The sequence below is a fragment of the Scardinius erythrophthalmus genome (genome assembly GCF_964197995.2).
Source record: "Scardinius erythrophthalmus genome assembly, chromosome: 22".
NCBI classification, from domain to species: domain Eukaryota; kingdom Metazoa; phylum Chordata; class Actinopteri; order Cypriniformes; family Leuciscidae; genus Scardinius; species Scardinius erythrophthalmus.
In genome coordinates, this window is record NC_138242.1 from 1,263,766 (window position 1) to 1,280,000 (window position 16,235).

Consider the following 16,235-nt stretch of genomic DNA (forward strand, 5'->3'; position numbering starts at 1 on the left):
ATAGTGCAGGAGTGTATAGTGTATAGTGCAGAAGTGTATAGTGCAGGAGTGTATAGTGTATAGTGTATAGTGCAGAAGTGTATAGTGTATAGTGCAGAAGTGTATAGTGTATAGTGCATAGTGCAGAAGTGTATAGTGTATAGTGTATAGTGCAGAAGTGTATAGTGTATAGTGCATAGTGCAGAAGTGTATAGTGTATAGTGCATAGTGCAGAAGTGTATAGTGTGTAGTGCAGAAGTGTATAGTGCAGAAGTGTATAGTGTATAGTGTATAGTGCAGAAGTGTATAGTGTATGGTGCAGAAGTGTATAGTGTATAGTGCAGAAGTGTATAGTGTATAGTGCAGAAGTGTATAGCAGTGGTTCTCAAAGTGGGGTCGGGGTCCGTGGCGCACTGCCTGGGGGTCCGTGGAAAATTCGCTATAAAATATAAACACACCCGGAGAAAGTGCAGGGCCCATCGTCATTCATTACTCCCGTGCGTGTAACGTTAGACCAATGAACATTCGGCTTTTACATTACGTCAATCTACCAAAACATTTCCCTCAGGTTTTAACTTCACGTCTCACAGCTAATGAATGAATAAAAGTCAATTAAACAGGCGCATTGTGTTCATCAGCACTCCCCTCGCTTTAACTTTGGGCCAATAGAAACTCTGTTGTATTACGTCAATCTGTCAAAGTCGTTATTTCGACATAATATCTCGTAATTTCGCCATAATAAGGGGACATTCTTATCTGCATTAAGCCACATTAAGCGTTCTTATAATGGTTTTCTATGGGAGGAAAATGCTTAACGTGTATGCATTTGTTGCGTTGAACGTTGCGTTCATATTCTGGGCTCATCTGATTTACATAGCCTACTTTGTTATGATTTTAGTATCATAATGATTAATAAATGCACGCACAATTATCCGTGAACTTGATTTGATCAAATGCCTTTCAACTTGTTTGTGAAAAATTCAGAATTAAATGAATGTGCAGCAATTTGCAGAGAGTCTGTAGGCCTGCTATACTGTTGTAGCCATTAAATAAGCCATTTAGTTTCACATTTGTTCAAATATTATGATGTTATTTTGTTTCGTTTATGTTGATTATGAAAAGTGCAACAGCACGAGTAAGATAGAATGCGCAATATATCGAGAGACGTGGAGCGGGTTATATGATTTTGACCACTTCATTAAGTTTTGTTTTGTAGAAAGCCTTTCTTTAAAGTGAATTTCGTTTTGTATAAATTGTATCTTAATTTTAATACATTTTTCATCAACCAATTGATTGTTTTTAATGAATAAGATGCAAATATAACAGACAATAATCATGGAGGCGCCCGCGCGGTTACTTGCATTGCAAGTGAACTGGAGCGCATCTCATCCTAACTTAACGAAACTCAGTGTATGCCTCACACAGACATGAGAAATACATCAAATACACAAAGCTTGAAATGTCTTTAAACGAAATAATTCAAAAAGAAAAGAAAAAGGCTACTCTCTGATTATGTAATCCATGATGTGCATTTCTCTCTATAGGCACGTTCACTACGAATATGGCGATCGTCAACTTCATCTTTGCAGCCGGCACTGTAATAAAAATCAATTGCGGCCACCGGATTTACAAATGCACATCTTGCTTGTTGTACGCACACATATTATAACATTATTATTAATTAATACATCTTTTAGAATATTTGATTGAATGCTGAATGTTGCGCTTGTTCAATTTAATAAAATTGAAACTTTAATTGTGATCATTAAAATAATTGAATATTAAATATTTAGTGGCCAAGTTTAGCTCATTTATTAATAGTGTATATATATATACACTCACCTAAAGGATTATTAGGAACACGTGTTCAATTTCTCATTAATGCAATTATCTCATCAACCAATCACATGGCAGTTGCTTCAATGCATTTAGGGGTGTGGTCCTGGTCAAAACAATCTCCTGAACTCCAAACTAAATGTCAGAATGGGAAAGAAAGGTGATTTAAGCCATTTTGAGCGTGGCATGGTTGTTGGTGCCAGACGGGCCGGTCTGAGTATTTCACAATCTGCTCAGTGACTGGGATTTTCACGCACAACCATTTCTAGGGTTTACAAAGAATGGTGTGAAAAGGGAAAAACATCCAGTATGCGGCAGTCCTGTGGGCGAAAATGCCTTGTTGATGCTAGAGGTCAGAGGAGAATGGGCCGACTGATTCAAGCTGATAGAAGAGCAACTTTGACTGAAATAACCCCTCGTTACAACCGAGGTATGCAGCAAAGCATTAGTGAAGCCACAACACACACAACCTTGAGGCGGATGGGCTACAACAGCAGAAGACCCCACCGGGTACCACTCATCTCCAATACAAATAGGAAAAAGAGGCTACAATTTGCACGAGCTCACCAAAATTGGACAGTTGAAGACTGGAAAAATGTTGCCTGGTCTGATGAGTCTCGATTTCTGTTGAGACATTCAGATGGTAAAGTCAGAATTTGGTGTAAACAGAATGAGAACATGGATCCATCATGCCTTGTTACCACTGTGCAGGCTGGTGGTGGTGGTGTAATGGTGTGGGGGATGTTTTCTTGGCACACTTTTGGCCCTTTAGTGCCAATTGGGCATCGTTTAAATGCCACGGCCTACCTGAGCATTGTTTCTGACCATGTCCATCCCTTTATGACCACCATGTACCCATCCTCTGATGGCTACTTCCAGCAGGATAATGCACCATGTCACAAAGCTCGAATCATTTCAAATTGGTTTCTTGAACATGACAATGAGTTCACTGTACTAAAATGGCCCCCACAGTCACCAGATCTCAACCCAATAGAGCATCTTTGGGATGTGGTGGAACGGGAGCTTCGTGCCCTGGATGTGCATCCCACAAATCTCCATCAACTGCAAGATGCTATCCTATCAATATGGGCCAACATTTCTAAAGAATGCTTTCAGCACCTTGTTGAATCAATGCCACGTAGAATTAAGGCAGTTCTGAAGGCAAAAGGGGGTCAAACGCAGTATTAGTATGGTGTTCCTAATAATCCTTTAGGTGAGTGTATATATATATATATAATTGCGCAGCCCCCCCCTGTCAATGATCTAGCACCCCCTCAGCACATGCGTTAACGATTTTGCCGGGGCTTCAGCCCCGAATGTTTTGAGTGTAGCCCTGAATGTTTTTTGAAAAGTTGACTGACAAAAATGAAACTGGACAATAGCCTATGTAAACCCCCGAAATCATAAGTCGCCTTATTTCATTGTGCTTTGGCTTTGCTGCTGCTTTGCTGCTATATGTCAGTAAAACTTTCCTGTCGTATCAGCCGTGTGCTCACAGCGTGCACTCTTCGATATCAAGCGCAAATGCGGCGCGCCCTGTATCACGCAAAAGAAACTACGAGCATGTACGTCGTGTTCTGTCGTTAATTAAGTATTGAAATAACCAAAAGGGAGATTAAAACTGCGTAATTTTTCATTATTAATATTCTAACATTTTATCAATATTGCAAAGTCATCAAAACTGACTCGTGTCATAAAAAAAATATTTTGTGACCAAAAATGTGAAAAATACATCTAGCCTAAATGATTGTTCTTGACATTCTTTTATAAGCAACCCAATTTGTCTAGATCTGTAATATTATTTCCTTTGTATAATGAGCTTGTCTTTGTTTTAAATTATATTGTATTTTTATTGTGAGTGTGTTGGAACTGCTGCACAGTCGTGTGATTTAGTCAGCTTGATTAACATTATTACAATGTATTCCTATTTAACACAGATGTTCTTTGCTAATTACAGAAACTATAAGCAAAATATAAGTATAGATATATATTTATAAAATAAACAAACAAAAGATTGCACTGGTGTTTGATTGAAATGTAACATCTATATGCAAAATAATCCTTGAAAGATTTCTCATTTAAGGCCATTCCTGTCTGGAATATGTGATTGTGTATTGTCAACAAGCAGAAACATTAGCAGAAATGTATAGTGCAGGAGTGTATAGTGCAGAAGTGTATAGTGTATAGTGCAGAAGTGTATAGTGCAGAAGTGTATAGTGTATAGTGTATAGTGCAGAAGTGTATAGTGTATAGTGCAGAAGTGTATAGTGCAGAATTGTATAGTGCAGAAGTGTATAGTGCAGAAGTGTATAGTGTATAGTGTATAGTGCAGAAGTGTATAGTGTATAGTGCAGAAGTGTATAGTGCAGAAGTGTATAGTGCAGAAGTGTATAGTGTATAGTGTATAGTGCAGAAGTGTATAGTGTATAGTGCAGAAGGGTATAGTGCAGAATTGTATAGTGCAGAAGTGTATAGTGCAGAAGTGTATAGTGCAGAATTGTATAGTGCAGAAGTGTATAGTGCAGAAGTGTATAGTGTATAGTGTATAGTGCAGAAGTGTATAGTGTATAGTGCAGAAGTGTATAGTGCAGAAGTGTATAGTGCAGAAGTGTATAGTGTATAGTGTATAGTGTATAGTGCAGAAGTGTATAGTGTATAGTGCAGAAGTGTATAGTGCAGAATTGTATAGTGCAGAAGTGTATAGTGCAGAAGTGTATAGTGTATAGTGTATAGTGCATAGTGCAGAAGTGTATAGTGTATAGTGTTTAGTGCAGAAGTGTATAATGTATAGTGCAGAAGTGTATAGTGCATAGTGCAGAAGTGTATAGTGTATAGTGTTTAGTGCAGAAGTGTATAGTGTATAGTGTATAATGTATAGTGCAGAAGTGTATAGTGTATAGTGCAGAAGTGTATAGTGTATAGTGTTTAGTGCAGAAGTGTATAGTGTATAGTGCAGAAGTGTATAGTGTATAGTGTATAGTGCATAGTGCAGAAGTGTATAGTGTATAGTGTATAGTGCAGAAGTGTATAGTGTATAGTGCAGAAGTGTATAGTGTATAGTGTTTAGTGCAGAAGTGGGTAACACTTTATAATAACTGCACACTATTAATCATTAGTTAAGCATTAGTAAACAGTTAATTCATCATTTATAAAGCATTAATAGACATTAATAAGCAGTTTATAAATACAGTTATAAATGCTGTATTCTTGATTTAAAAGCATATCTATAATGTGTTTAACAATTGTATTTTCATACTTTATTAATGATCAATTTATCATTTCTAAATGAAGTATTGCATTATTTACAAACCAGTTATTTAGGTTTTGTCAGTGGTTCATAAGATCAATTGGAAAGTGTAAGTAAATGATTAATAAACTATTTAAATGTACATTCATACATCTTATTATTTAGACATAGAGTAATAGTTACTTAGTGTGTTAATAAATGCTTTATTAACATGTATTTCTACTGTAATTCATGGTTAATTCAGGGAGTTATAAAGCATTTAATAGTGGTCAGTTAACTATTTTTGTGAGCTCATCTAAAGTGAGGACTATTTATGATTTGTAAAGCATTTACAAAGGAGATTTAAAGGCTGTTAAATATTTTTATGTTCTGTATCACTGTGTTGTGTTTCTTTCCTTTTTCTGTTTAGAAGATCAGTGAGCCTTTAAATCTCCTTTGTAAACGCTTTACAAAGCATAACTAGTCCTCACTTTAGATGAGCTCACACACATAGTGAACTGATCATTAATAAATGCTTTATAACTACCTGGATTTACTACATTTACTTACACTTTCTAAGTGATCTTATGAATCAATGACAACACCTAAATAACCAGTTTGTAAATAATGCAATACTTAATTTAAAAATGATAAAGTGATCATTAATAAATTATGAAAATACAATTATTAAACACATTATAGATATGCTTATAAATCAAGATTAAAGAATTTATAGCCGTATTTATAAACTGCTAATTAATGTCTATTAATGCTTTATAAATGATGAATGAACTGTTAACTAATGCTTAACTATTGATTAATAGTGTGCAGTTATTATAAAGTGTTACACAGAAGTGTATAGTGTATAGTGTATAGTGCATAGTGCAGAAGTGTATAGTGTATAGTGCAGAAGTGTATAGTGTATAGTGCAGAAGTGTATAGTGTATAGTGTATAGTGAAGTGTATAGTGTATAGTGCAGAAGTGTATAGTGCAGAAGTGTATAGTGTATAGTGCAGAAGTGTATAGTGTATAGTGTATAGTGCATAGTGCAGAAGTGTATAGTGCAGAAGTGTATAGTGCAGTAGTGTATAGTGTATAGTGCAGAAGTGTATAGTGCAGAAGTGTATAGTGTATAGTGTATAGTGCAGAAGTGTATAGTGCAGAAGTGTATAGTGTATAGTGTATAGTGCAGAAGTGTATAGTGTATAGTGCAGAAGTGTATAGTGTATAGTGTATAGTGCAGAAGTGTATAGTGTATAGTGTATAGTGCAGAAGTGTATAGTGCAGAAGTGTATAGTGTATAGTGCAGGAGTGTATAGTGTATAGTGCCGAAGTGTATAGTGCAGAAGTGTATAGTGCAGAAGTGTATAGTGCAGGAGTGTATAGTGCACAAGTGTATAGTGCAGAAGTGTATAGTGTATAGTGTATAGTGCAGAAGTGTATAGTGTATAGTGCAGGAGTGTATAGTGTATAGTGCAGAAGTGTATAGTGCAGAAGTGTATAGTGTATAGTGTATAGTGCAGAAGTGTATAGTGTATAGTGTATAGTGCAGAAGTGTATAGTGCAGAAGTGTATAGTGCAGAAGTGTATAGTGTATAGTGCAGAAGTGTATAGTGCAGAAGTGTATAGTGCAAAAGTGTATAGTGCAGAAGTGTATAGTGCAAAAGTATATAGTGTATAGTGCAGAAGTGTATAGTGCAGGAGTGTATAGTGTATAGTGCAGAAGTGTATAGTGCAGGAGTGTATAGTGTATAGTGCAGAAGTGTATAGTGCAAAAGTGTATAGTGTATAGTGTATAGTGCAGAAGTGTATAGTGCAAAAGTGTATAGTGTATAGTGCAGGAGTGTATAGTGTATAGTGCAGAAGTGTATAGTGCAGAAGTGTATAGTGCAGAAGTGTATAGTGTATAGTGCAGAAGTGTATAGTGCAGAAGTGTATAGTGTATAGTGCAGAAGTGTATAGTGTATAGTGCAGAAGTGTATAGTGCAGGAATGTATAGTCTATAGTGCAGAAGTGTATAGTGCAGAAGTGTATAGTGTATAGTGCAGAAGTGTATAGTGTATAGTGCCGAAGTGTATAGTGCAGAAGTGTATAGTGTATAGTGCAGAAGTGTATAGTGCAGGAGTGTATAGTGCAGAAGTGTATAGTGTATAGTGTATAGTGCACAAGTGTATAGTGCAGAAGTGTATAGTGTATAGTGTATAGTGTATAGTGTATAGTGCAGAAGTGTATAGTGTATAGTGCAGAAGTGTATAGTGTATAGTGCAGAAGTGTATAGTGCAGAAGTGTATAGTGTATAGTGTATAGTGCATAGTGCAGAAGTGTATAGTGCAGAAGTGTATAGTGTATAGTGTATAGTGCATAGTGCAGAAGTGTATAGTGTATAGTGTATAGTGCAGAAGTGTATAGTGTATAGTGTATAGTGCGCAGAAGTGTATAGTGTATAGTGTATAGTGCAGAAGTGTATAGTGTATAGTGTATAATGCATAGTGCAGAAGTGTATAGTGTATAGTGTATAGTGTATAGTGCAGAAGTGTATAGTGCAGAAGTGTATAGTGTATAGTGCAGAAGTGTATAGTGTATAGTGTATAGTGCAGAAGTGTATAGTGCAGAAGTGTATAGTGTATAGTGCAGAAGTGTATAGTGTATAGTGCAGGAATGTATAGTCTATAGTGCAGAAGTGTATAGTGCAGAAGTGTATAGTGTATAGTGCAGAAGTGTATAGCAGAAGTGTATAGTGTATAGTGCAGAAGTGTATAGTGCAGAAGTGTATAGTGTATAGTGCAGAAGTGTATAGTGTATAGTGCAGAAGTGTATAGTGCAGAAGTGTATAGTGTATAGTGTATAGTGTATAGTGCAGAAGTGTATAGTGCAGAAGTGTATAGTGTATAGTGTATAGTGCATAGTGCAGAAGTGTATAGTGTATAGTGCAGAAGTGTATAGTGTATAGTGTATAGTGCAGAAGTGTATAGTGTATAGTGCAGAGGTGTATAGTGTATAGTGTATAGTGCAGAAGTGTATAGTGTATAGTGTATAGTGCAGAAGTGTATAGTGTATAGTGCAGAGGTGTATAGTGTATAGTGCAGAAGTGTATAGTGTATAGTGTATAGTGCAGAAGTGTATAGTGTATAGTGCAGAAGTGTATAGTGTATAGTGCAGAGGTGTATAGTGTATAGTGTATAGTGCAGAAGTGTATAGTGTATAGTGTAGAAGTGTATAGTGTATAGTTTATAGTGCAGAAGTGTGTAGTGCAGAAGTGTATAGTGTATAGTGTATAGTGCAGAAGTGTATAGTGTATAGTGTATAGTGCATAGTGCAGAAGTGTATAGTGTATAGTGTATAGTGCAGAAGTGTATAGTGTATAGTGTATAGTGCAGAAGTGTATAGTGCATAGTGCAGAAGTGTATAGTGTATAGTGTATAGTGCAGAAGTGTATAGTGTATAGTGTATAGTACAGAAGTGTATAGTGTATAGTGTATAGTGCAGAAGTGTATAGTGTATAGTGCAGAAGTGTGTAGTGCAGAAGTGTATAGTGTATAGTGTGTGATTTGGGACGCAGCCTCAGTGTGTGACGCGAGTGTGTAGATGGTGTTCGGCCCTGTAGAGAGCAGAGGACTGTACTAAACTACACTTTTTGAGTATCTGTACTTTACTTGAGCATTATTTTTTCTGGAAACGTTTATAACTTCACTACATTTGAAAGTCACATATACTTTTTACTCCACTACATAGATGTGTACTTCTTTTGTTGGGGTGGTAGGAGTGTTAAATAAAAAAATAAAAAAGAAGATGATTATGGCTGTGTTTTTGTTATTGTTGTTGTCAATTTAGTTGTTTTTTATAACCTAATTCTAAAAGCTGTTAATTCCTCAGTATTACTGACTGGTAGGTGTATTCACGAGGCTGATGCAGAGGCATAATGTACAGTATTACATACAACAATACAACAATAATAAAACAATGCATTGACATTTACTTTTTACTTCTGAGTACTTTTGAAAACGAGTACTTCTGTACTTTTACTGAAGTAAAAATCTGTCTTTACCACTTTGACCTGTAACGGAGTAATATTTGACCAGTAGTGTGTGTCCTTTCACTCAAGTACGTCCGTTTAGTACGTCGTCCACCTCTGGGAGAGAGAGAGAGAGAGAGAACACGGCAGAGAGATGTTTCACACACACTGCGCTCAAACTATAAGAGCCGAATAAAATACTGAAATACCAAGAGAAAATCTGCTTTTGTGTTTCAGGGAGCAACGAGACCGATCATCGGGACAGCCGGACCGCCAGGACAAAAGGTGCTATTCTCTCAATAATAATAATAATATTATGTTTTTAAATTGTAAAGTGTATAGATCAGAGGAAACATTTGTTGTACTTGCTTTTAATTTTTGCTGATTTAAATAAGAAATCATTGCATTACTTTTCTTTTCACCAGACTACAGTCATTTTCTTTTTCTGTGTTTTAAATATTTACAGTTAATACTGTAATACATTTTATTTAAAATTTACATTTTTGGAATACAGTATTACAATGTAATACTACTGTAAATATACTACTGTAAAGAAATAAGCAGTTAAAAGGCCTTATTCATTGTCATAAGCATTTGTGATATTAAGCATCAGATGTAGACACTGTGATATTAAGCATCAGATATAGACGCTGTGATATTAAGCATCAGATGTAGACGCTGTGATATTAAGCATCAGATGTAGACGCTGTGATATTAAGCATCGGATGTAGACGCTGTGATATTAAGCATCAGATGTAGACACTGTGATATTAAGCATCAGATGTAGACACTGTGATATTAAGAATCGGATGTAGACGCTGTGATATTAAGCATCGGATGTAGACACTGTGATATTAAGCATCAGATGTAGACGCTGTGATATTAAGCATCAGATGTAGACGCTGTGATATTAAGCATCAGATGTAGACACTGTGATATTAAGCATCAGATGTAGACGCTGTGATATTAAGCATCAGATGTAGACACTGTGATATTAAGCATCGGATGTAGGCGCTGTGATATTAAGCATCAGATGTAGACACTGTGATATTAAGCATCAGATGTAGACGCTGTGATATTAAGCATCAGATGTAGACACTGTGATATTAAGCATCAGATGTAGACACTGTGATATTAAGCATCGGATGTAGACGCTGTGATATTAAGCATCGGATGTAGACGCTGTGATATTAAGCATCAGATGTAGACACTGTGATATTAAGCATCGGATGTAGACGCTGTGATATTAAGCATCAGATGTAGACACTGTGATATTAAGCATCAGATGTAGACGCTGTGATATTAAGCATCGGATGTAGACGCTGTGATATTAAGCATCGGATGTAGACGCTGTGATATTAAGCATCAGATGTAGACGCTGTGATATTAAGCATCAGATGTAGACACTGTGATATTAAGCATCAGATGTAGACACTGTGATATTAAGCATCAGATGTAGACGCTGTGATATTAAGCATCAGATGTAGACACTGTGATATTAAGCATCGGATGTAGACGCTGTGATATTAAGCATCAGATGTAGACACTGTGATATTAAGCATCAGATGTAGACGCTGTGATATTAAGCATCAGATGTAGACACTGTGATATTAAGCATCAGATGTAGACACTGTGATATTAAGCATCGGATGTAGACGCTGTGATATTAAGCATCGGATGTAGACACTGTGATATTAAGCATCGGATGTAGACGCTGTGATATTAAGCATCAGATGTAGACACTGTGATATTAAGCATCAGATGTAGACGCTGTGATATTAAGCATCGGATGTAGACGCTGTGATATTAAGCATCGGATGTAGACGCTGTGATATTAAGCATCAGATGTAGACGCTGTGATATTAAGCATCAGATGTAGACACTGTGATATTAAGCATCAGATGTAGACACTGTGATATTAAGCATCAGACGTAGACACTGTGATATTAAGCATCAGATGTAGACGCTGTGATATTAAGCATCAGATGTAGACACTGTGATATTAAGCATCGGATGTAGACGCTGTGATATTAAGCATCAGATGTAGACACTGTGATATTAAGCATCAGATGTAGACACTGTGATATTAAGCATCGGATGTAGACGCTGTGATATTAAGCATCGGATGTAGACGCTGTGATATTAAGCATCAGATGTAGACGCTGTGATATTAAGCATCAGATGTAGACACTGTGATATTAAGCATCGGATGTAGACGCTGTGATATTAAGCATCAGATGTAGACACTGTGATATTAAGCATCAGATGTAGACACTGTGATATTAAGCATCAGATGTAGACGCTGTGATATTAAGCATCAGATGTAGACACTGTGATATTAAGCATCAGATGTAGACGCTGTGATATTAAGCATCAGATGTAGACACTGTGATATTAAGCATCGGATGTAGACGCTGTGATATTAAGCATCAGATGTAGACACTGTGATATTAAGCATCAGATGTAGACACTGTGATATTAAGCATCAGATGTAGACGCTGTGATATTAAGCATCAGATTTAGACGCTGTGATATTAAGCATCAGATGTAGACACTGTGATATTAAGCATCAGATGTAGACACTGTGATATTAAGCATCAGATGTAGACACTGTGATATTAAGCATCAGATGTAGACACTGTGATATTAAGCATCAGATGTAGACACTGTGATATTAAGCATCAGATGTAGACACTGTGATATTAAGCATCAGATGTAGACACTGTGATATTAAGCATCAGATGTAGACACTGTAAACTACAGAGGATGATGAACACGCTCCACTCATCTGGACTGAATATATCACTGAGAGAAACGCTTCTGCCCAGATCTGAAACACTGATTCCATCATTCATTAAACTGAGTGACACTGAGAAAATGCCCTTCATACTTGGAGAAGATGATTTATTTATTTATTCATTCATTTATTAAGATGGATTGTATTTATTTATTTATATACTATGCTATGACGATCTATACATATATGTTTTGTTTGTTTTATTATTCATATAAAATATGTTAATGCTTTGGCAACATTGTGATACACAGTCATGCTAATAAAGCTCATGTGAAATGTTGTGTTGTTGAACAGGGAGAGCCAGGGCAGAGAGGAGAACGAGGACCTCACGGAGAGCCCGGTCCAATGGTAATGTAGTGTAATGTTATATATGACAACACAAAACACCTTTGCTCTTGCACAGAAACGATATCTGACCAGACAGATTTGCAGATTTATAAAGATACACAGTTTTCACATATGATAAAATGCAGCGCAACAATGATTAATTGTCCTATTCATTAATATGCAGCCTTCTTCTTGAAGATTGTTGCATGGAATACACACGTTTGTCCATATTCACAACACTACATGCACAACCTGATACCAGTCAGAGTATTGATGGAGTGAATGAGAGAAATACGGTTGATTGAAGATATATCTGTGTTCTTCAGGGTAAATCAGGACTCTCTGGGAGCCGAGGACCCGCCGGCCCTGCTGGGTCAAAGGTCAGACAATATTCAAAGGATTTTCATTGTCAAATGTGTTACATAACAGTAATTTCACACCGTGTGCTGTTCTCCTCACGAGACACCGGAGCCCCTGTGAGCAGTGTTGGGGAAACTCATTACAAGTAACTTGACTTACGTAATCAGATTACTTTTTCAAGTAACCAGTAAAGTAACGCATTACTTTTTCAATTTACAACAAAATATCTAAGTTACTTTTTTAAATAAGTAACGCTAGTTAGTTTTTCACATTTATTGACCGACAGCTCTCTTGTCCCCATGATGAGAGAAATAAAGTGAAGAGGTGTTGTGTGTGTGTGTGCGCGCGCTGTGTAAACATGATGATTATTTTAGTTCTAGACTAAATGTGAACATGCATTTATATTCATCTCACTTGCACGAAAACATTCAGTATTCCTCAAAATGAATAAAAACAGTAAAATGCATTCTCAGAATTGTACTAATAACTTGTAGCCTATAATTAACTATAGTAAATTACACAAATATACTTTATGTATTAAATCTCACTTTATTAACCAATGTCTTTGCTGCTGACCTTCAATGATCTAATTCAACAATACTAATAAGCAAAATTTACTTTAGATTAGATTTAGAAATAAGAGTGTTGAACTTCTTCTCCCGTCTCCTGTTGTTCTTTATTCCAGAATGGGAAAGGTTTGTTTGAGGCTCATTCACTTCTCTTTTGGTGTGAAAGGGCCTTAACATTTGCCAAAAATAGATTTTTTTTTGTTGTTATTAAAAAACAAACAAGCAAGCCCAGCCCAGGGGAGGAAAGGTAATGCAAAATTATTATAACGTATTAGTAACGCAATTAGTTACTTTTTTTGGGGAGTAACGCAATATTGTAATGCATTACTTTTAAAAGTGATTTTTTGCACGCTGTGCGCGGGTGCAAAATAGGAATGATATATGCGTCGCTGTACAAAGTCAATTGCACTGGGTGAAAGATAGGGCCCTATGAGATTCATACACTGAACCACAGAAAGTAATGATGTTTGTTAGGCGACTTTCACGCTGAGTGATTGAGTCTCGCAGTGTTACACATCTGCATTATAAAAAGAGAGATTTTCAGCATTAAAAAACAACATAAAAAAGATGGCAACAGTGTGTCAAACTATCTTAAAACTTCCTGCAGTCTGACACGCTGGCCTCGATTATACTGTCATTATTAGGAGTGTAATGGCACACACAAATCACTCCGTGCTTCAGGAGAAAAACACAAATCGTGCTTATTTCTCTTTCTTTCTTTCTTTCTTTCTTTCTTTCTTTCTTTCTTTCTTTCTTTCTTTCTTTCTTTCTTTCTTTCTTTCTTTCTTTCTTTCTTTCTTTCTTTCTTTCTTTAGTGAAAAAAGTGAATGTAAATATTGCAGCCACTGGCAGCGACACACACTGCGGTTTATGGAGTTGTAATCAGACGAAGAAATTTGAAGTGCTTTTGGATGCAAAATATGTTAGCAAAATATTTTAGAATTAGGTTAAAATGATTGCGCTCCACTGAAGTCTGTGAAGTTAAACACAGACCCGCTTGCTGTCAGGATCATCTTTTTTGTGAGATGGAAATACTTGCATGAATGTTGTGCCATTTACAAGTACAGTAAGTACAGTAACAACTGTAAGATGTAAGTTGTGCGCTGAGGAAAATTATTTCCTGAGGAAACGCATTAAATGACACACACATCTGACAGCAAGCCACGGAGGTTCAGGATTTAGTTTGAAGTTTGACATTACGCTCTTACAGAGAAGATCTGCAGTAAAACACATTCACACCGAACCCAAAGACCCGCACTAGAAATGTTTGGTGGAACATTACACCGCTAATTATTATATATTTAGAGTGTTTTTTGAGGTTTGTGTTTGTCATTTTTAGGTTCAAAAGAAAGGTAAAGGCTCTTTATGGTTTATAATTGATTAAATCAGAGTTATTTCTGTAGTATTACAGCGATTTGCTTTCGGCTGCTTCTGGAAAAGCAATTTTGTCCAATAAAGCGTGACTCGTCTGTAATTCGGACACCCTTCCTGTTGTTGTAATGAGGGATCTGACGTCTCGTTCTCTCTCTGTGTGGGTCGACAGATATTACATTAAACACTGGAGCTGTTACTGTTAAACATCTGCTAGTTTCTGTCTACTGGCACTGGAATTACGGCAGCTTGCTGTAAACGTGAAGCAGCCGTTGGTCTGCAGGTTTTGAGTGGTTATCCTGCATTATATTTTTGCATTTTATTAAGCCTAGCCAAAGAAACTAAGCTTGGTAAGCATCATCTGGTCTTGCGGTTCCACTTGATGCCACCAGGATAATAAATAAGATGCATTTGCCTTGATATAGTTTCAGGGAACATTGCACCGGCTAATGGTTTACAGGAACTGAAGAGACTCAGTCATGTGTGGCTCAGATGAACACAATTACAAGACACAACAATCACTGTTGACATGAGCAAGTCTGGCTCATTTTCCTTTAGGAATTAACTTCAGACCAGTGTTTTCTCAGTATGCAATCTTGATTAAGCAAGACGAATGACTTTCTCCTGCAAATTGGACAAAGCGGCTTGTAATCATCATCATTTTGTATAGGAAACAGGAGATGTATATTTGACTTTCCAGCTCCCACTGCAGAAAGAAAACGTGAAAAATGTTCTTCACATGATTCCGTTCAGAAATTCACTAAACCTAAATAAAGGTTCTACAAAGCTGTGGAATTTTTTAAAGAGACCATTAATCTTTTTATAAAAGCATATGCATATAATAAACACTATCAATCAATAGTTTGAGGCCAGGAAGTAAGTAAAAGAAATTCATATTTTTATTCAGCAAGGATGCATTAAATTGATCAAAAGTAATAGTAAAGGCATTTATAATGTATAATGTTGCAAAAGATTTTGTTTTACATAAATGCTGTTCTTTTGAAAATTTGATTCCTCAGAGAATCATGAAAAATAAAATGCATGACGGTTTCCACAGAAATCTGAAGCAGCACAACTGTTTTCAACACTGATAATAATCATAAATGTTTCTTGATCATCAAATCATCATATCAGAGTGATTTCTGAAGGATCATGTGACACTGAAGACTGGAGTAATGATGCTGAACATTCAGCTTTGATCACAGGAATAAATTACACTTTACTGTATATTCACATAGAATAATATTTCAGGTTTTTGGTGAGCAGAAGAGACAAAAACAATAAAAATATCACTGACCCTAAAACTTTAAACGAAGAGTACACAAAATGTAACTTTATCAAACATAAAATGAATGAATAAATAAAATATAAAAATCAAACTATTGTTACTTCTGTAAAATTTAAATATGGCACGATTTAAATAATAAATTTAAGAACAATAGTCTGACCCGTGCTAGTATTAAAGAATAGTTGTTAAGCCACCAAACCGAAACATTTGTGCAAAAAGCAAACAAACAAAAAGCCTTCGAGCTGGAACTGCTCCAGTGCTCTAATCCCCAGGGTAAAAGTGTTAAATGCTTTCATGGTTTTTTAAATAATTAATCACATTAGATTAATGCTCTAAATTTGACAGTTCTAGTGATGCAAATAAAGTTTCATGGCCAGTAAGGAACTTTTATGAGCAGCAAGTTTGCCCTGTCATTGACACTGAAGTGAGTTTTTAATTTTAGTTTTAATCTGTAAAGACATAAATCAGT

General features: G+C 36.1%; 1 protein-coding gene across 1 annotated transcript in view; it reads left to right on the plus strand.

Annotated features, from left to right (window-relative positions):
* LOC308682408 (collagen alpha-1(XXI) chain) overlaps positions 1–13,281 on the plus strand; it is a gene marked incomplete at both ends in the record, with an annotated part of 34,023 nt that extends 20,742 nt beyond the window's left edge. Inside the window, 4 exons of the mRNA XM_081352118.1 lie at positions 8,916–8,927; positions 12,146–12,199; positions 12,505–12,558; positions 13,224–13,281. Coding sequence (XP_081208244.1) covers positions 8,916–8,927; positions 12,146–12,199; positions 12,505–12,558; positions 13,224–13,281 — 178 coding nt within the window. The remainder of the gene's footprint in view (positions 1–8,915; positions 8,928–12,145; positions 12,200–12,504; positions 12,559–13,223) is intronic.
* Positions 13,282–16,235: the final 2,954 nt, after the last annotated feature.